The sequence below is a fragment of the Xyrauchen texanus genome, chromosome 7 (genome assembly GCF_025860055.1).
Source record: "Xyrauchen texanus isolate HMW12.3.18 chromosome 7, RBS_HiC_50CHRs, whole genome shotgun sequence".
In the NCBI taxonomy this organism is placed as follows: Eukaryota; Metazoa; Chordata; class Actinopteri; order Cypriniformes; family Catostomidae; genus Xyrauchen; species Xyrauchen texanus.
Genome location: NC_068282.1, coordinates 31370091 through 31391427, shown reverse-complemented (window position 1 = coordinate 31391427; position 21337 = coordinate 31370091). Strand labels below are relative to the sequence as shown.

Sequence of the window (21337 nt, the reverse complement as noted above, 5' to 3'; positions counted from 1 at the left end):
ACAGATGCCTCCAAAATAGGATGGGGGGCCCTTTACGAGGGCAGGCCTGTCTCCGGCTTTTGGTCAAACCCGGAAAAGCGCCTACATATAAACTGTCTGGAAATGAAGGCGGTCGCCTTGGCTCTCAGAGCCCTGCTCCATACCTGAAAAACGAACATGTCCTGGTTCGAACGGACAACATGACGGTAGTTTCGTATATAAATCGCCAGGGTGGACTTAGGTTGCGCTCCCTGCACTCTATGGAGGGCCCTCCATGCATGGCCCCTCAACGGGTTCCCGAGAACCTCCCCAGTGGAGTTTTGAGAACCATCACAGGCGCGAGCACCCTCTACGAGGCGCTTAAATGCCCAAAAGTGAAAAGTGTTCAGTGACTGGTGTGATACCAAGAGCTTGAACCCCAAACCGTGTGAGATACCAAGTGTACTCGCCTTTTTGCAAGAGCTGCTGGAGGCGGGCCGCACACCCTCCACGCTCAAAGTCTATGTGGCTGCCATAGCGGCGTTGCACAATCCTGATAAAGGACATTCATTAGGGAAAAACGATCTAATCATTCGTTTCCTAAGAGGCGCTAGGAGGATGAACCCTCCTCGCCCCCCCTCGGTGCCGATCTGGGACCTGGCCACGGTCCTGGACGCACTCAAGAGTGCCCCGTTAGAACCTCTCCGAACCATGCACCTTAAACAGCAAAACTGCGCTCTTGCTGGTGCTCGCTTCAGTCAAGAGAGTGGGCAACCTGCACGCACTGTCATCAAGCGCTGCTTGCCTGGAATTTGGACCTAACGACTGCAGAGTTGTCCTTAGGCCAAAGCACGGGTATATTCCTAAAGTGCTCTCCACACCCTTCAGAGCACAGGTGATATCTCTGGCAGCTTATCGTCCCCAGCAGACTAAAGCGACGCTAATTTACTCTGCCCGGTCAGGGCGCTCAGAGTATATTTGGAACGTTCTGCCCTGTTCAGACAGACGGAACAATTATTCAGTATGCTTTGGCGGCGCACTAAAGGTCTTGCAGTCTCAAAGCAAAGAATATCGTGCTGGATAGTGGATGCTATAGCGCTAGCTTATGAAGCCAAGGGCCTTCAATGCCCCTTAGGCGTCAGAGCTCACTCTACGAGGAGCATGGCCTCCTCGTGGGCTTGGTCGAGTGGGATACCCATTTAAGATATTTGTGCGGCGGCGGGCTGGGCCTCGCCTTCGACATTTATCAGGTTTTATAACCTACAGGTCCCCTCATTGCATTCCAACATTCTATCAGCCTGACTGTAGAATGGACTGGAGTATGTATATGCTGAGAATTATCTCCTCCCTTATAAGGTCCGTCTCTGACCGACTTAGAGGATTTTTTATGCATATCAGTACATTGAAAAATGCATTCCAACATTCTATCAGCCTGACTGTAGAATGGACTGGAGTATGTATATGCTGAGCATTATCTCCTCCCTTATAAGGTCCGTCTCTGACCGACTCAGAGGATTTTTTATGCATGCCAGTACATAGAAAATGCATTCCAACATTCTATCAGCCTGACTGTAGAATGGACTGGAGTATGTATATGCTGAGCATTATCTCCTCCCTTACAAGGTCCGTCTCTGACTGACTTAAAGGATTTTTTTATGCATATCAGCACATAGAAAACTCTACATAAGATATGTGCTTGTGTTTGTACTATGAGCGCCCCACCATGGACCACCTTGGAAGGGCGCTCTATACTATCCCATTATGTAGCTCGCCGTTGGCCGGCTCGTGGAATAATCACTTTGCTTTAAGGCTCAGGCATCTGCCTCTGGCTTTATAGAGCGAAGTCAGCATGAAAGGAGTTTTACATGGTGTTCCCATAGCGTAAGCTACTTACGCAATAGGAGAGACCTCTCGATAGGGAACGACTCGGTTACTAACGTAACCTCGGTTCCCTGAGAGGAGGGAACGAGTATTGCGTAAGCTGCCGTGCTTGTGCTTGGTCAGTTCGCTTCAGTCAATTGAACCTAAAGGAACTCGTATGACGGGGTGCCCATTATATAGCCTGGCTATATACAATTTGTATTTATTTTTTTAAACGTTTTTTTGTGAGATGAAGGCTATTTTATGCACTACTGTCTTGAATGAAATAATCAAACTGGATCTAACCAGGACAGAGAGCCCTTTTCCACAGACATGGTTTGGGTGCGGGTTCCTGGGCCAGTGTCACTGGCCCCAAATGCTTGCTGGTGTCTACGCAGGAACCAGCGGTGAAGGGCATGATTATTAGTTTCATCATCAGGGAAAGTTTTACAAAACAACAACAGTAGCTGCAATACAGTGTGAAGAATTAACATGTTTCTAGATGGGGGGGGTTGTTGCTTGTTTTGATTATTGGGGGGGTTACCTTTCCCTCATCCCACCTGGAATCTACACCCCTGAGTAGCTACCGTCTGCTGCAAGGAGCACTTTATACTCTATAACAACAATAAAAAATTTAATAAAAAAAATGTCAGACATCAAATGCTTTGGGGAAACAAGGAAAAAATGAGCACTCTACTAGCAAAGATACATCTGAGATAAATAGAGAGATTGCAAAGAGAAAAAAGAGTCGAGTACGAGGAGTTACAGCATGAAATGATGCATGTCGGTGCTTGGTGTCCTCTGCAGCTGATCTCAGTAAGTTATTGGATTTGCCAACTTTGTTAGCTTTCTATAAAGTGGGATTCTCAATTAAGACATAAATATAATATTCTATGCAATGGCAAAGATCCAAATATAACCATATGCTACACCAATTTTAATAACAATTTCACTTATTGTTACAGTATATAGTACTTAGCAAGTTAAGCCCAATTAAAAAGTTCATATAAAATAATGTAATTACGTTTCTTGTCTTCTTAGGCTTAGTATCGTCTCTGGCAATCTTGTTGAGCAATGTAATAACGTTGGGTTGCATTTATCTTTGTGTAAATATCTCCTCAAAAACAGAAATAAAAGCTGCACACAAACACTGTGACACATCATATTTGTTTAAGTTTGAGGTAGTCACATAAATCTATCATGTAGCCATGTAACCAGAGACATCACTGTTCGAATTTCAAGCCAGTGAAAAAGTGTGGCCGATTTACGATAGGCTCCAGATTGCCCTGGCCGTGAACCAGCCGAGCGGGCTCGGCACGAGAACAATCACAATTTCTGTGGAAAAGGGCTAAGAGTGAAGAAGACGGCCCAGATGCACAACAACAAGAAGACAAGTACATCAAAGTCTCTAGTTTGAGAAACATCCCCCATAAAGTTCCTAAAATGGCAGCTTCAATGACCATCTGCAACAGTGAGGAGTCGTTGAAGGTGTCATTGATGCAAGTGAAAGATTCATGGATGAACAGAAAGTTTGAAGAATACAGAATCTATTTAAATAGAAATAAAATATAAAATTGTATCACATTTTTTTGAGAGCCTGTATTTGACTGTAACTTAAGGTTTACCTAATTATCTTGTTAACAAATTGAAATGACTTTCTTCTTTGATTCTTATGAGTTACAAACTGACCAAGGTGCTAAACCCTTACATTGCAATTAACATAAATATCTTCAATCTTTAACTTTTCTACAGTGCATAGGTGGTGATTTATGTTTCTGCCAGGGGGTGCCTTAACAATCAACAAATAATTTTTGCATCAAATTAAAAAAATGTATGTCGTTAACTAATATTAGAGCATTCTGGTTTGGGTCAAATCTGAGAAATATTTATTGAATATTTCTATGGAGAAAATAAATGGGGAATATCTAGTGATTTCCGTGGGTGCTCAACCATTCCCTTGGGTGCTCGAGCACCCAAGCAGTGAGTTGTTCAGTGGTTAAGACAAAAGCTTCTTAAAGATGGAATTAACTAAACCAAGTGACAGCATCACTGTACAATAACCCCAAAAACTGGATGGACCCTTTTGGACAAAGTCAAGTCACACTTAAAAAAAAGGTCCTTTCATTGGACAAAAAAAACAAAACAAAAAAAATTATTATGCTAGACCTTTTCTTTGAACTAACTTCACATTCTTTAGCCATTGTTTTCAATTTCTTTTAACTAACTGGTGTGTTGTTGTTTTTTAGTGGATGTATGCAGCCAGTTCCACTTACTGTAAGATCTATTTCATCCCAATGTTTCACAAAATTGAACAACCAGAAAACAGTATGTCCAAATACTTTTTGAACAATATATCTACTGAAATGTTAAATGTTTTGTTAAAAAGTGTGTTTGTGCTAATATTTTGTTATATAGTGCAAAGACATTAATTCTTTAGATATTTTGATGTGTGACTTAAATATTAAATATTTTTTGTACCATTATACAGACTATCTGTCACATTTCCATCCTTTATTGCAATTAAAGCTAGTGAGGGTGGCAAACATTAGAGAGAAGGATTCTCTCTAATAATTGTCCAAATCCGATAGACTGAGCCATCAAGTTGCACCACACATGGGCTGCAGGTGTGCCTTACAAACATTTCAGCATCTGCTGCCTAGAAACAACCTGTCAGGAGAGTGTTTAAGTGGTCATCCACTTAGCAATGATGTGGTGGTACTACACCAGATGTCAGGTGTTGATATGGATACGTTTTCCTCTTCTCTTGTCCCCTACTACCGGTAAAAATCAACTCCCGTGTCACTGGTCCTCAAACAGGCTGAGAGTTTTGAGTGTGTTGATATACAAACCTGAAGAGGCCTGAAGATTTTCTTCGGAGCCGATGGTCGTGTATGCAGTCAGCTGCAATTTACACACCCGTTCCTGTTCCTCTGACGCTGCCTGCTGTTGGATCTACGGCTCATTACAGCGGCTTTCTCCTTCCCTGCACAGCAGTGCAGTTTGCCCCTGGGCACTTTGACAGCGCAGTTAAAAGAGTTATTTTCTCTAAAAGAGTAAATACACAGCTGGCGTTGAACGTCCTTTTCAGGACGCATCTTTTTAAAGACGTGTTTCCGCCTCTGTGTAGTTTCTGGATGCGGTTGATTTCTCCCCACCTCTGATGGTCATAAAAGCTGCCTTGCATGCCTGGGCTGCGATTACACGTAGGCAGCATTTTATGAATGGTCTATGTTCTCAGTGCGAGAACATAGCCATGACAGCATTGCGGTCGCGGCTTTCTTTTGTTATGAGAGAAAGCCACTTTAGCCGCCCCCCCGCTTCGCCTCCTTCCTATGGGATTGGCGAACAGAGCCCGTCATTGTCCCCAAATACTACCTGCTCCGCCCCGCTGCGAAGCCCCGCCGGGTACGTCAAAATTAATCGTCCCCTTAGTGCCACTAGCACGGAGCTTGGATGCGTGTCTTTCACTTCCCAATCCGTCACACTGGCTGGCCAGGACCATCCGACTCGGTTACGCAATTCAGTTTGCCAGGCCTCCGCCCCTTCGTGGGCGTCTGCTTTACCGCAGTACATGGCAAATACGCCAAATCCCTGCGTGTGGAAATCGTCTCTTACTCAAAGACGCGATAGAGCCTGTCCCTCCAACCGAGATGAAGAAGCGTCCCTACAGCCCTTACTTCATCGTACCCAAGGAAGCGCGGCAGCTTACGACCGATCTTGAACTTGAGTTTTTCAACCAGACTTTGCACAAACTCCCGTTCAAAATGCTCATGCAAGAACACATTTAAACTTGCGTTCGGCATCTAGATTGGTTCGCATCGGTAGACCTGAAGGACCCGTACTTCCACGTCTCAATTCTGTCTCGACACCGACCCTTCCCACAGCTCGCGTTCGATGGCCAGGCATATCAGTACAAAGTCCTCACATTCGGTATGTCTCTGTCCCCTCGCGTCTTCTTATGCACTCACAGAGACCAGTTGCTCAGGCACCTCAGCCGTTTGGGGCTTCAGGTCAACTGGGAAAAGAGCAAGCTCGCCCAGTTGCATCTCTTTTCTCGGCATGGAGTTAGGCTCAGTCTCAATGTCAGCCCGCCTCGTCAATGAGTGCGCGCAGTCGGTGCTGAAATGTCTCACCGCCTTCAGGCCAGGCACGGCGGTCCCTTTAAAACCTTTCCAAGCTCCTGGGGCATATGACATCCTCCGTGGCAGTCACGCAGCTGGGGTTGATGCATATGAGACCGCTTCAGCACTGGACCCAGACTTGATTCACGAGACAAGCATGGCACCGCGGCACGCACCCCGCCTGCCGCCAAACTTCAAAACCCTGGACAGACCTCTGCTTTCTGCGGACAGGAGTACCCTTGTAGCAGGTGTCCCGACGCATCCTGGTCACGACTGACGCCTCCAGACTGGGTTGGGGCACCGTGTGCAATGGGCACGCAGCTGCGGGCCGTTGGAGAGGGGCCCCACTGCGCTGGCATATCAATTGCCTAGAGTTGCTGACTGTTTTCTTTGCCCTGCTGAAGTTCCTTCTGTTAGTTCGGGACAAACACGTCCTAGTCAGATCAGAGAGCACCACTGTGGTAGCGTACATAAATTGCAAAGGCGGCGTATGCTCCCGCCACATGTCGCGAATCGCCTGTCGTCTCCTCCTTTGGAGCCTGCAGCAACTCAGGTCCCGGAAAGCTCAATGTGATAGCGGACACGCTGTCGTGACAACGCTTGCCCAGAGGAGAGTGGAGGCTTCACCCTCGGTCGGTCCAGCTGATTTGGGAACGATTCGGCAAGGCCCAGGTAGATCTGTTTGCCTCCCGAGAGACCTCCCACTGGCCGCTCTGGTATGCCCGAACAGAGGCTCCCCTCGGGGCAGACGCACTGTCACACACCTGGCCCGTGGGCTGCTCAAGTACGCATTTCCCCCAGTGAGCCTTCTTGCACAGGTGCTGTGCAAGGTCAGGAAGGACGAGGAACATGTCACACTAGTGGCTCCCTATTGGCCCACCCGGGGCATCCCTGAAGCCACAGTGAGAGGAGAGCTAACTTCTTTTTTGTATTTCTCAACACAGCCTTTTACAATAAAGGCTTATATGACTCAACATAAAATGCTGTACTGAACTATTCACTCATTGACTTTAAAAAGACATCTTGATGCAAGTTAACAATGCAGTAACTTGCACTGCACTGGCCCTCAAAAATTTCTGAAGCTAACAAAGTTTAGAAAGAATTAGTGCAGCTTCTCTCTAGGCTCTATTTAGTGTTTTTCAGACATCTTGAGTGTCTGTTTTTGCTTTAGTTTATGTTTTGGGTTGTTTTTTTTTTTTAACTGTAGGCACTAGCATAATTATGTGATGAAATTAAGGCTGTCACTCCAAGTACCACAACTGGCTCTTTGTCAACAAAAGTTTTCCCAAAGTTGTCTTTTTACACTACATTCTCATCTAATTGAAGCCAGTCACAAAAGAGTTAGTTTTTTTCTAAATCAAATTAGAAAAGTGAGGTAATGTAAAACAACGTTTCAAATCCCTATCAGAAGAGTTATTTGTGGTTAATAATAGCACTGTTTTGTGACAATGCAAGACACATGTAGAAATAAAAGGAGTAATAGTGTAAACATGAGCCCTAAATTACCACACTATTCTCGATGCAAACATAATCCCTGCTGACCTTCTGAGCTACGTTTTTCCCACAACCCTAATGAGGATGGGGAGTAAATGAGCCATTTATTTTGTCTTTTTGTATATAAACCCATGGCAACCAAATACTGCTCAACTAAAGAAACAATTAGCTTGACTGGCTAACATCTCTGTGCTTGGGATCTGAGAGTGATGCAATTCTCTATAGCTTGCTAGTTCTAAGAGATACAGTACAAATACTTATAAATTCAATCATGTCATATAATATTGAATCAAGATTCCAAGCTACCCTTCTAACCACTATTTTATGAGCTATTAACAGCCCACCCAATGGTCTGGAATGGCTGACAATTTGCAGAGCACTGCACACTTATATGATCAAAGCATAGGTTACTGTATTCAAACTAATTGACTTATTTACCAAATCAAATCAATTTCACTCTAAAGTCACTTACTCCAGTGGCCAGGAGAGATGACATGCCAAATATTTCCTTAGAAGACTTGAGCAATGAGATGCACCTTGAAAAGCATAGCTGCTTTAACTTTGCCTGTTTACAGTGTGCTTTATGAAGGGTGACTCCACAAATCAGAGGCCTGAAGCATCATCAGAAGCTTTAACCTCTAACACACAAAATCAATTTCAGTCTAACTGTGTGCAGTAGATTTTCTCTGCATCACTCATTATCCATCCATCCATCCATCGTCAACCGCTTATCCTGTGTACAGGGTCGCGGGGGGCTGGAGCCTATCCCAGCTAACATTGGGCGAAAGGCGGGGGACACCCTGGACAGGTCGCCAGTCCATCGCAGATCACTCATTATATATTTTCAAAACATCAGAGAGCATTGTGCACTACATACATTAGTTTAGCAGTGGTTTTTAAAGTCAAATAAATAAATAAATTATAAAAATGTAATTCTTACAGACTCATTTGACAATACATTAGTGCATAAATGGCTCTAAAAATTTATATTAATATGAAACCATATTTTGCATTATTTTTAAATCAAAAGTATTGTCAGTCGATAATTTGTTTTTAATTGCAATTAATCGCATCATTTTTCTAAGTTAATGGCAGATTTTGAAAGGGCTGAAATCGTCATGGTTACTGTTGTAACCTCCATTCCCTGATGGAGGGAATGAGACGTTGTGTCGAATGTTGTGAAACAAGGGGTCTTTCTTGAGAGCCTCGCGTACCTCTGAACTTGAGAAAAGGCCAATGAGAAATTGGCAGACAGAATAAAGTACGGCCATTTACAGAGGTAGGTCTAGTGTCGTGGCAAAGGGGATACACCGTCTCGTTCTCTCCATCAGGGAATGGAGGTTACAACAGTAACCATGACGTTCCCCGTCTGTCACTTACTCGACATTGTGTCGAATGTAGTGACACAAGGGGTCCCAATTAAAAGGGCCATGCACTAGAGCGTGTTACAGTACGTGAACTGTTGACACAGGTACAAGCATTCTGCTACGTGCTAGAAGCAACTGTAACAGCCGCACATAACCCTCCCCAACGCCCCAAGAAAAAGGTGTCATATACAGACCTTAGGTTCCCAGCACCCCTAAGGGGGGAACAGGCTCTTCATGACCATAATGGGAACAAGCCAGCCAGCCGCAGCCTTTTCTCTCTCTATGTTTCTCGCATAGAGTGAAAAGCAGCTGGAGCTATCTTAACGCTATGAAATGCATCGGGGAAGGTGACCTTTCCCGATCCTATTCTTTCAGAGGCAATAGACCTTGTGGAGACCACATCCTGTCCAGACTAGGGGGAGGTGATATGTGGCCAATACACCACATGGGTTGTCAAGCAACACGTGGGCATGGTGGCAGGTCCTACTTGATGAGGGAGGAGCTCTACAAACACAGCCACCAGGGGAAGAGAGACTGCCCAAGGGAGATGCGGGTCCGCTGACAGGGGGACGGTACAGCAGAAAATACATCACGAGGAGTTGCCTAAAGGGGGATTAAGTCTGTGGAGCCCTACCCCAGTACAGAGCACTTGCGGCTTGTAGTGGGTCTGGTCGCAAATTCCTCCAATGAATTTGCAGGCCAGAAGGCTAGGGAGGAATAACATCCAGGAAGCGAAAGCTTAGTGGCTAACCTGGGAGAGAAAGCGCACTGGATCAACTTGGTGAAGGGCACTAGGTGTAAGCGGAACAGCTGCTGTTCCGTATTACCAAGTTCTACCAGCTCGGACCTGACTAAACACAGGACGAGACCGACTCAACCCTGACATTGTAGAATCTCACAAAGGTGTTGCATGTTGCCCAGCCCTGCTCTGCAGATGTCTGCTAGGGAGGTGCCATTGGCCAGTGCCCACGAGGATGCCATACATCTCGTCGAGTGTGCTCGAACCCACAAGGGGGTGGGGACGGCCTGGTAGGCCAGAGAGATAGCTTCAACGACCCAGTGAGCTAACCTCTGTTTGGAGACGGCATTCCTGTTCCGCCATCCGCTGAAGCAGACAATGAACTGCTCAGAACATCTAAAGCTCTGTGGGTCTTCAGACCGAGAAGAACACCAATTTGTGAACAAGCACCACTTTAGGGTGTAAAGCTGCCTGGTAGAGGGAACTCTAGCTTGGTTGATCATGTCTATGACTACAGGCGGTAGGTCTGGGCGCGGAAGCCAGAGGGTGCCCCGTCCCTGGAAAAGAAGGTCCTTCCACAGGGGAATTTGCCAGGGAGGTGCTGTCACGTCCGCCGTCATGTTACGGTTGCCGAGTGCTGAGTCCTGAGGCACTGCTGACTCCAAAGGAGGAGATGGCGGGCGAGTGGTGACATATGACGAGACCACACGCCGCCTTGGCGATTTATGTATGCTTCCATCGTGGTGTTGTCTGAACGGATCAAGACGTGCTTGCCCCGAATCAGCGTGAGAAACCTCCACAGGGCAAGAAATACAGCCAGCAACACTAGGCAGTTGTTGTGCCAACTCAGCCGGGGTCCTATCCAGGAGCTAGCGGCTGCATGCCCATTGCACATGATGCCCCAACCCCGTTGAGAGGCCTCTGTGGTGACTACGACACGTCTGGACATCTGCTGTAGGGGGACTCCAGTCCACAGAAAACAGAGGTCTGTCCAAGGGTTGAAAGTCTGACGAAAGGAAGGGGTGATTAACACACGGTATGTGCCATGGCGCCATGCCCATCTCGGGACTCGAGTCTGAAGCCAGTGCTGAGGCGGTCTCATATGCATGAACCCGAGCGGCGCAACCGCAGTCGAGGATGCCATATGCCCCAGGAGCCTCTGGAACTGTTTTAGAGCAACTGTTGTGCCGGGCTCGAAGAGAGCAGGGCACCTGAGCACTGACTGTGCACTCTCGTTTGTAAGGCGTGCTGTCTAGCTCGACTGAGACTGAGTCTAGCTCCATGCCGAGAAAAGAGATGCTCTGAACCGGGGCGAGCTTGCTCTTTTCCCAATTGACCTCAAGCCCTAGAAGGCTGAGGTGCTTGAGCACCTAGTCCCTGTGAGCACATAATAACTCCTGATAGTGAGCTAGAATGAGCCAGTCTTCGAGGTAGTTGAGTATGCAGATACCCACTTCCCGTAGCGGGGAAGGGCTGCCTCTGCGACCTTCCTGAAGATGCGAGGGGACAGGGACAGGCCGAAGGGGAGGACCTTGTACTGATACGTCTGGCCGTCAAACGTGAACCATAGGATGGGTCGGTGTCGAGGCAAGATGGAGACAATGAAGTACGCGTCCTTCAGGTCTACCGCCGCGGACCAATCTTGAGGCCGAATGCAGGTTAGAATCTGTTTCTGCATGAGCATTTTGAACGGGAGTTTGTGTAAAGCCCGGTTGAGAACTCGCAAGTCCAAGATTGGCCTCAACCCACCACCTTTTTTGGGTACGATGAAGTAAGGGCTGTAGAAACCCTTCTTCAGCTTGGCTGGAGGGACGTGCTCTATCTCGTCCTTAAGTAGCAGATTTGTAATGTCTACCCGTAAGGCGCTGCCGTTTTCATGCATCGAGGTGGAGCGAATACCGCTGAAACGAGGTGGCATGGGGGAGCAGGTAATAGCACATCGGGAGGCAAAAGTGCGTCCCGAGGCTTGGATGCTGAGAAAGACTCAAAACACTTACCTTGCTCCCTGCACAAAGCACTTACCTTGCTCACAGAAGGTCTCCCTCTCATCTTCTCAATGAAGAATAATTTACGTGTTAAAATGTTTACATTAATCTCATGCATTAACCCGTTAAATTTGACAGCTCTATTAAAAATAATTTTGTCCTTATGAAAATGTGATTATTAAGCTATTTTTATAGTTAATTGTTATAAAGTCTTAGACCAAAAAAAAAATAAACTTCCACTAAAACAGCAGAACATTCTGGCCATTTATTGTTTATCAGGTATTGTCCTGTAATGTTATATTATCAAAATTAATATCCTTAAATCCTCATCAGGCAATGCGTCATCCACTGGTGTGTAACTGTCATTCTCTGTGCCTACCCTGACATGCTTTGGCCCCCCCAGTTTGAAAACTGTGGTTATACTATAGAGTATACTATACTTTAGCAATACCACACCAGCAAGTTTGATATTGTAATGAATATGGCTGTGATTTGGGGGTTTGCACAACACAGACAATTGGAGTGATACAAACAGTAAAGCTCCCCAGTGCTGTTATACAAAATATCAACAGGACCACGGTTGTCCAATCAGATTAGATGGCCGGAACTAACTGTTGTATAGTTGCCACCATTACACAGCTCTAAATATGTGTGTGATGACTTGTTAAAAGAGAAGTTAGGTGGAAAACATAGTAAAATAATGAGTGTGAGGGGAGTGAGGTGCTTTAATTTACAAGCCAACTGACACATTCATTAACTTGCAATCCATCCCAATTTCAGTTTTTGAAAATATTTTCTTTGGCCAAAACTATATATCATGCTTCATATCATTTGTCACCTTTTGTTAATTACCACACGTGCTTTTTTTGTACATGATGTAAGTTAATACAGCCATAAAACTTGGACAGTGTTTGATTTTGTATTACATTAGGGGTTCTAACTCTGGCAAATATCAGAATAATATTAAACAAAATGGCATGTTTAAGCTGCAGATTGTGTAAATCATCATGAAATGTGTTTTCAATACTATTTCAAGTGAAGCAACATTTTATTTGAGGGAGTCAGCCCGGACTAATAGAAGGTCTCCCTCTCATTTGAAAAGTGCCATTGTTTTCCTGTTTTAAAACCTCAAGAGCTTGTGTAATCTATTAGACCAAAAAGGAACTGACATAATGATCCAGTCTAGTAAGTAAAATATAGAATATACAACAGCAGGTGAGAGCTCTGTATTAATGCACAGGTAATTAAATTAAATGAAAGAAAACCAATGATAATACAGGTCATAAAATAATGATATAGATTATGCCTATTATGATGACAGTAGCAGTGCTGAAAATGTTGCCTATTAAAAAAGCACAAAAGACTGATGAGGCAAATTTAAGACAAATTACTTCACCATAACCAAACGTGGATGACTTATGCAAAAAGCAAGAAAAGCAAGGAGGAACAGCTGAAATGAGCATGCAAAAGACTGCAAACTTTTAGGTGAACAAAGCACAGGGTCCATCTTTCCAATCACACCACAAAGCTTGGAAAAGTTGCCATCTTCAGCAAATCTCTCCATAATGAAATAAGGAAAGGTTCTCATTGGCTGTGGGTCAAAATGATGCATTTTTAATTTAGAACTGATTGTCCCCAATGTTTCATCCAATAATATACAATTAAATTAATTAATGTTTTGTTGCTATTGGTTTAATAATCCAGTACAAATGTAAAGAGTATGCAGCTCATGTTCTTTACTATGGAAAGCTACTCGAGGTTTGATTGAATCCATTAGTGTATTCCATTTGGCTTGTTGACCCTAATTGCAAATGCCTGGGAAATCCTCCATGGCCTCGGTCTCAAATCTCAGAGAAACAGAAGAGTTAATTAACTTTCCAAGGAAAGCAAATATTTGTAATAAAACTTCAGAAAAGGGCCCAGAGTCATCAGAGACCTGCAGTATTTTTCACCCTTGATATTAATTACAACAGCCGTGCAAAAGTAGAGAAAAAAAAAAAAAAAACTAAAACTGTAAGAGTGAGTTACCACCAACTTGTCTGAAACACATTTACAGAAGCTGTGATAGGTTTAAACCATCAAATATGAATACAAATACAGAACTGCAAACAATATTCAAGCTCATTAAGAAAATCCATGACCAGCTATTGTAGATTCCTTCTGTTCCATCTACATACTGCATTAGGAGATTTTGTACATAATGCTACAATTAAATGCATCATTTGACTAGCCGACAAATCCCAACAGAGTAAACCCTACCAATGAGAGTAATGAGATGCTGAAAGAATCAAGTCTTGTACACAGGAGAAAGGAAGTGAAAACAAAAAGAAGTTCTCTTTCCTCAATGAGACATAGCATGGGGGTTAGCGGAACACACAGTTGGATGATGAATGTCTGTTTGCATTCCAAGTCGACAGGAGAATCAAATGAGAGCCCAGAGAGGGGTAAATATCAGCATGGAGTATGGTAGAATGGATATGTTGGTTAGCATATGCATTTTTGTAATGCCTTTCCATGCAGAGTATATTTATGTACTGTATACTCATTCATCTTTTTAATAATTATAGGGGGGAAATGTTGTGCAAGTGATCCTCTATCCAAGAAATAAAAACAATGCACATTCACTCTTACACTAATGAAATATGGTTGTTTTTACTTGAAAAGGGTGTGCCTAAATCAGTTTAGAGCTAAATATAAACTGAACTTCTTTATCACCTCAGCTGCCTCCATATAACAGCAGGGATAAGAATAATTGCTCTGTTGTGTGTGTTTGTGAAACAGGACTTGCTTGCTGATGGTATAGCAGCAATACAAACAACTTCTGTTCAACAAATATAACATTCTCATCTGATGCAAAAACATTCCCCACTGTCTGCATTGTCAGACTGATGGATGATTTTATTTATTTACCTATTTATCTGTTTGGGAAAACAGAGTCTTTAACATTTAACATTGACCTAATATTTTACCCAGAACAAAAGCTGAAAGTAAATGATCCTAAGCCCTCGTGGACAGCAGCAGAATGGACCTTGTTCTAAAGAGAAAGATAAGGTGTGATGGGGGGCTTGTTTGCACAAAGTCTTTGCTCCTGTCATCTTACCCCTTGGCAACATTAGGTGAGAATACCCTGTTCTTTTTCTTTTTTCTTCTGCTTTTCTGTGTCACATCAACAGTTCCCAGGTAAGTGTGCTGTCGCCAGCCAATTGCACACCTGTGGAAAGTTCCCTCGCTCCCTCCCTTCTCTTCCTAACCATCCTCCCCCTAACCTCAATTCCTCTCACTCATCTGACCTGTAACAAGGATCAGTTCACACCTCTGATCTGTTTGTTTGGCTTGTCCTTTCAAACCATCCCCCAAATGAATCCCAATAACTCTATGTCAGAAAGATGTAACCTTCCTCCTCCACCCCTCCACCACCCACATCCCTGTCCTTGGGCTGCATGCTGAAAGAGACTCTTGGGGGTGGAGGAGCACAGGAATGTGAGGATTCTTCCTTTGGACCTGCTGATTCCCTCATTTGACAGGTAATGCATTAAGAATAATCACCAATTAATTTGATTGATTCCTTTGTGAAAAACAAACTTAATGTGAAATTGATTCTTTGCATAGAAAACAGCCTACCTAGTCACTTAAGTTGCATTTTCTGCTTTCTTAAAGATACACTTAGTGTTTTTTTCTCTTGGCAAGAAAATTTTACACATAAAATAATCATTAATCGGTACTGTTGAAAAATACATGTAAATGATGCACACTCAAATGAGGTGAGATACATACTGTAAGACATTTTACATGGAGTTGGGTCACTTCATGTGGGCCACCATGTTGAGATAACCAAGTAACCTTCCTATTATCAGACACTTTCCATCATTTGAAGATAGCATATTTCTACAATGGCATCGCTTACTGAAATAATTATTTTGCATGATGCTGCATCCAAGTGATAGGTGTCAGTATATGTTCAAGAGAACTGGTATATTGGCATGTGCAGTATAAACAAAAATTTAAATTAAATAAAAAAGCACCTTTAAGGAAGCATCAAGTGATAAGTTCAAGACTACATTATGGCCTTTAATAACAAACCAAATTCCCCTTCCTCACAATCGTCCATAGTATGCAGATTCAGTATTCTTCATACCTTTGCAGGCCTTTCTGTGAGAGATGGGCTTAGACATGTCTCTGTAGTAGCCCTCCTTGCAGTAGTGGCAGTGGCGACCTGCTGTATTGTGGCGGCAGTTCAGGCAGACTCCCCCACTTTTCCTTCCGGAGAGTTTGTAAAGCTCCATGTTGAAACGACAGCGCCTTGCATGAAGGTTACAATTGCAGGCTGCAGCAAGTGAAAAGAAGACATATATTAAAACAGTGCATTCTATAAAACATGAATACATATCTTGTCATATGTGAAAGTCATTTGACAGTCAACCACAGGAAAGAAGTACAATTTTACAATCAATATTCAGTAGTGATACAGGCCTCAAGTTTGAGTTTAAAGACACAACCAGTTTCACAGCTATGTTCCTACCAACCGCTCCAACTTCTGCAAATTAAGTGTTAGGGAATTAACTTCTCATAATTATGAGGCCAGTTTCTCAGATTTTGCTTTAACCAGGGCTCCTCTCTTCCATCGATGTCAAGCAATATCAGACAAGAACTCCAATTACCATTCCATTCCCAATCCTCACCATGCACAGCAAACTGCGATCCTGCTTTTTTACTAATTAATAAAGTTGCTGCCTCCAAGTTTAATTACAGTTTGATGTTTATTCATGACTGATTTGTGTGCAGACATGTTCTCTTTCATTAATCCTGGGTGAGACATTGGCGTGGCTCCTCCTCATGTATTATTCAACAATAAATTCCAACCCTCCCACCAAAGTGCTTTGGGCTGTGAAGTTCAACTGCAGACAACTGATGGCAAGAAATAGCTCATACACATACTCTGAGCAACTTCAGAAAATTGTGTTCTTGGTGGGATACAGCAAGGCTTGAAATCAGAACAATCATTTTGATGAGAGGGCTTAAATACCGTTAGATATTTCAGTCTCCATGTAACTGCCATCGTATGTACCTCTTGAGTCCTTACATATCTAATTGCAATCAAGTTCTTCAGAGAAATAAATAACACTTTTACACAGTTCCCTGTGACTTCTGAACAATGTTTTCCAGTAAGTAACAAGTGACATAACAGTTCTTGAAAAACTTCACTTAATTTCCCCCAAAAGACTGGACTCCACTTGGCTCAGAAAGAACAATCTCCACAGATTTTCCACTTGCTGCCAAATCATTTTAAAACTATAAATAGGTTTTCTAAGATGCCTCCACAGCACAATGAATTATAATTTGGCCTGTCCTATAAGTATCTCTTCTTTAAACTCACTTCAGGGACAACTTGTTTGCTTTCAAACAGACATTCTGTTGTTATTAATTATGTATGCTTGTTTGGATTCCAGTGAAAACTGATCCTTCCTACCCTCCAGATATGGATTATTCACTTTTGCTAACATGGCAAATGCAATCCAATATGCTGCCTCTGGATTCTTTTTGTCAGTCAGTCTTGCTGTTTGAACAGACTGATACAGAGTTGGTTTTACTGTTCTTGAAAAAGCAACATTGTACCAACCTTCATCCTAAAAAGGCACAAAAATGATGAATTCTGACATAAAATTGAGCAAACTAATCACAATAGCATGTTTTACCAAAGTAATAAGAAAAATCTGTTATTACAATGAGATCACCCCAAAACTGTTCAGCTGTATTCTTTCTTAATTATTAATATGATTTGAAACAATCTGTGGCAAATTAATAACTACATTAAAAAAGGTTATTGCATGGATTGGACAGCTTGCAATAAGATAGCAATTTGTTGCAGTGGTTAAAATCAAGAGCCAAAATGAAATCTTAAGAGTCAATGCAGCCTTCAACAAGATTCCAAAATGTTTCAGCTTACACTTTGGTTTAATTTATTTTACTTACTTATAGTTTAGTCAGTATACATTTCATTCCCCTTCTGTCGCTCTCTCCACGTTGTGTCAGAGAAGCGACACAACGTCTCGTTCCCTCCATCGGGGAACGGAGGTTACATACGTAACCTAGACGTTAGGTGTATTTTGCAATTTCTTTTGTAATTTCAAAAGGTGCACTCTGGAATAATTTTCTCATTAAACAACAATTTTACTCTTTAAGAAACTAAGTGTAATTTTGAAACATATGTATAAAATCATGAGTGCTCACATAAAATAAAGACTCCAGTCATATCAGTAACCTTATAAAAGCTGTTTAAATCTATATTGAGAGGGTCCCCTCATAGGGGCTAAAATTTTAGGATCATATGACCAGCCAAATACGACATGCCTAATCTCAGTAACCGCTCTGTTATTGGACACTTTTAAATGAATCGTAGCTTACAATATCCCATGGCACCCTAGGCCTTGCAGTCCTCCTCTGAATCTGGACTTTGTTGGCATAAGTGAGTGCAGACTGACAGGGCATATAGTCAGAAATACATGAGGGTGCATGAGTTGTATGCATGCATCTGGGACAGACTTCAAGACTTCAATCAGATGACACACTTATACATAAAAAGTTAATATACATAGTTTTACAAATTATTATTTAAAAAGTCATGACATTGATAGATAAGGAACATACTTTAAACTAACTGTTGGATGTATGTTTTTATTAAATAATTCCAAGTAACACACTGACAATAAACCATAAGATAATTTAATCAAGAACCTCTGAAACACAAAGTACACATATAACAACAACAAAACCCCATTGTTTTATATATTTAGAGAACAAACAAACATGACTCGGACACCTGAATGGTAGCAGACAGTTACTTAGAACATAGTCAAATGCACAGAAAGAATATCCATCTCATAGACTGCAGTAGATCGAAAAAATCATTACATTTAAACATACAGCCACACTTCTGCAGATATATATCACTGGTAGACCAACCGTTGCTAGTAAAATAAATATAAGCAAGCTTACAAGCTTTAGCTATGTGCACAAATGTATTCTCTCCTGTCTTGACATTTTAGAGCCTCACAATAATTCTAAGATCCTCTTTGAAAAGATAAAAAAGTTGTGACAGGGAGAGCAAGAGACAGACACTTTGGGTGTGGCGTCAAGCCTCGGAGAGGCATTAATTGAATAATAAACGGAAAATGTCCAAATGATAAAGTTTTTTACGGGGGAATGGTGTTCATAATAAAGGGGGAATCTGGCATCCTCGCGGTGAACGGGGCTCTGTGAAAGGGCAGGGTAGTGTCCATAGGAAGGCCCAAGCACTAGCTGGGTCAATCGGCTACTTATACTCCCCTTGAAGGGCCACTGCATGAGGGGCAGCGTCTCTGGGAAGATAGGCCGCTCCCATTGTGAGCCTGGCTGAAGGGTGGCCCGAAAGGGACGGTGCAATGATGATGAGCCAGAGGGGCGAATCATTCCACCACAAATGTTGGGTTAAGTTACTTAATTTTTTGAACATTAAAACTTCAACAACAAAAACCATTCAAATGTAAACTGAACAGGAGTAATTCCATCTCTGGAAAACTGAATAAAATTTAGTTTTGAACCAATTATACATATCTGAAAAACAGGAAAAAGGAAAAATTGTATATTGAAATCAATATTTAGTCCATAATTGACCCCCTGATCCACCATGATTTTTCCTCCAGCCCGGAAACTCCAGTCAGTTATGATTGGTCATTAGGATTCAAGATGAAGGGTGCACCTAGGGTGCAAAGGAGGCACTCTTGAGCACCCTTTTGAGCGTTTCATTGTCAAATGTGACACCCTACAGTCTCATGGACTTTGCTGAATTTCCAAATGAAGACCAAGAGATCGCAAGACCACATCAAGTGTGCCATTGGCGATAGGGACAATGGCAATGGTAAATGAAAACATTTGCGTTTAAATGATGCTTTATCCGTGCCCCTAATGTCAGTGTAAATCTAAGAAGGCATACATAAAATTTAACTCAATGCATCTTTAAGCATAACAGTCAGAATCGTCTAGGTTATGTATGTAACCTCCGTTCCCCGATGGAGGGAACGAGACGTTGTGTCAGAGAAGCGACACTAGGGGTCTCTCTTGAGCGCCGATATTCACCTCTGATCTATGAAAAAAGGCCAATGAGAAGTTGGCAGCCGGTATTTGCATATCATGCCCCCCAGACATACGGGTATTTAAGCGGGGCAAATACGGGAGTTCATTCAGGATTTTTCTGAGGAGCCGAAATGGTCCGGCCACAACAGTGGCTCGGCTCAGCGACGTGGCGGGGAAGACACAACGTCTCGTTCCCTCCATCGGGGAACGGAGGTTACATATGTAACAAAGAAGGGAAATTGCGTACTTGCGCAGCCCCGCGGGCCAGCTGTGTGCCAAAGCACCTGTCCCGAGGGGAGCCTCTGTCCGGGCATACCAGAGCGGGCAGTGGGAGGTTTCTTGGGAGGCAAACAGGTCTACCTGGGCCTTGCCGAACCGGTCCCAGATCAGCTGGGCCGACTGGGGGTGGAGCCTCCACTCTCTGCCGGGCAGGCTTTGTCTTGACAGCGCATCCACTATCACATTGAGGTTGCCGGGGATGTGAGTGGCGCGCAGTGACTTGAGTCGCTGCTGGCCCCAAAGGAGGAGACGACGGGCGAGCTGTGACATGTAGTGGGAGTGTACTCCACCTTGGCGATTTATGTAGGCTCCCACTGTGGTGCTGTCTGACCTGACTAGGGCATGTTTGTCTTGAATTAACGGGAGAAACTTCCTCAGGGCAAAGAAAACAGTCAGCATCTCTAGGCAGTTAATGTGCCAAGAACCACTTTCTTTCTTTCTTGAAAGCCGCAGGAGGGCGCCCTCGGTGAGCAGACAGGGGATGGCCCCTGGCGGCAGGTTTGCGGCAGGGCAAGATGTGTGAAATAGCCTCCGTCTGTTTCTTCACCACTGAGGACTGCTGGGCGAAGTCTTCAAGTGGTGTCGCCGAATGGACGGTGCTGGGAGACGGGGGCGTTTTGAGAAAGTGTGCTTTGTCGACCAGGTCCTGTCCATCGTTGCGTTTATGGACCATGGGGGTGGCCATCGCCTGTTTGAGTGCAGTTCCTGCAGCACGTCAAGAACAGGACTACCCAAGTGCAGATTGTTTAAGTGCCTTGGCCCAGTGGACTTGCAGGAGGGGGCCATGGCGTGCAGGGGGGAGCGGTCTGGGACCATTCTACCACCAAGGGTAGCGAGAGCGGAGGAGCGAGGAAGCTGGGCTTGCACAGCTCGTCATGCATGTCCGGGAAGGAACCGGGGGGAGCGCACATGCCCGCAGAACCAGTTAAGCCCGGGGAAGCATAGCGGACCTCCGTGCGTCAGGCTCAGACTGGGCGGAGACCCGAAGGTAGCGGGGAGAAATCAACCACATCCAGAAACTACACAGGGGCGGAAATATCGTCTTTAAAAAGACGCGTCCTGAGAAGGACGTTCAACGCTGCTGTGTTTTGCTCTTTAGAGCGAAATTACTCTTTTAGAATAACTCTTTCGAGTTGTCTGCGCTGTCGAAGCGCCCAGGGGAAAGAATGCACAGCCGTGCAAGAAGGAGAAAGCCGCTGTTGTGTGCCGTAAAGTCCAACAGCATGCAGAGCGTCAGAGGATTTAAACAGGAACTTTGTGTGTAACTCGCAGCAGACTGCATGCACGACCATCGGCTCCAAAGAAATTTTCTGAATGAACTCCCGTATTTGCCCTGCTTAAATACCTGTATGTCCGGGTGCGGGATATGCAAATACCGGCTGCCAACTTCTCATTGGCCTTTTTTCATAAATCAGAGGTGAATAT

At 43.9% G+C, this 21337-nt stretch overlaps 1 protein-coding gene across 2 annotated transcripts in view; it reads right to left on the bottom strand.

Annotated features, from left to right (window-relative positions):
- LOC127646088 (netrin-1-like) overlaps positions 1 to 21337 on the bottom strand; it is a 184872-nt gene that overhangs the window by 39229 nt on the left and 124306 nt on the right. For both annotated transcript variants that reach the window (XM_052129547.1, XM_052129546.1), the window contains exon 2: positions 15660 to 15848. In XM_052129547.1, the coding sequence (XP_051985507.1) occupies positions 15660 to 15848 (189 nt within the window). The remainder of the gene's footprint in view (positions 1 to 15659; positions 15849 to 21337) is intronic.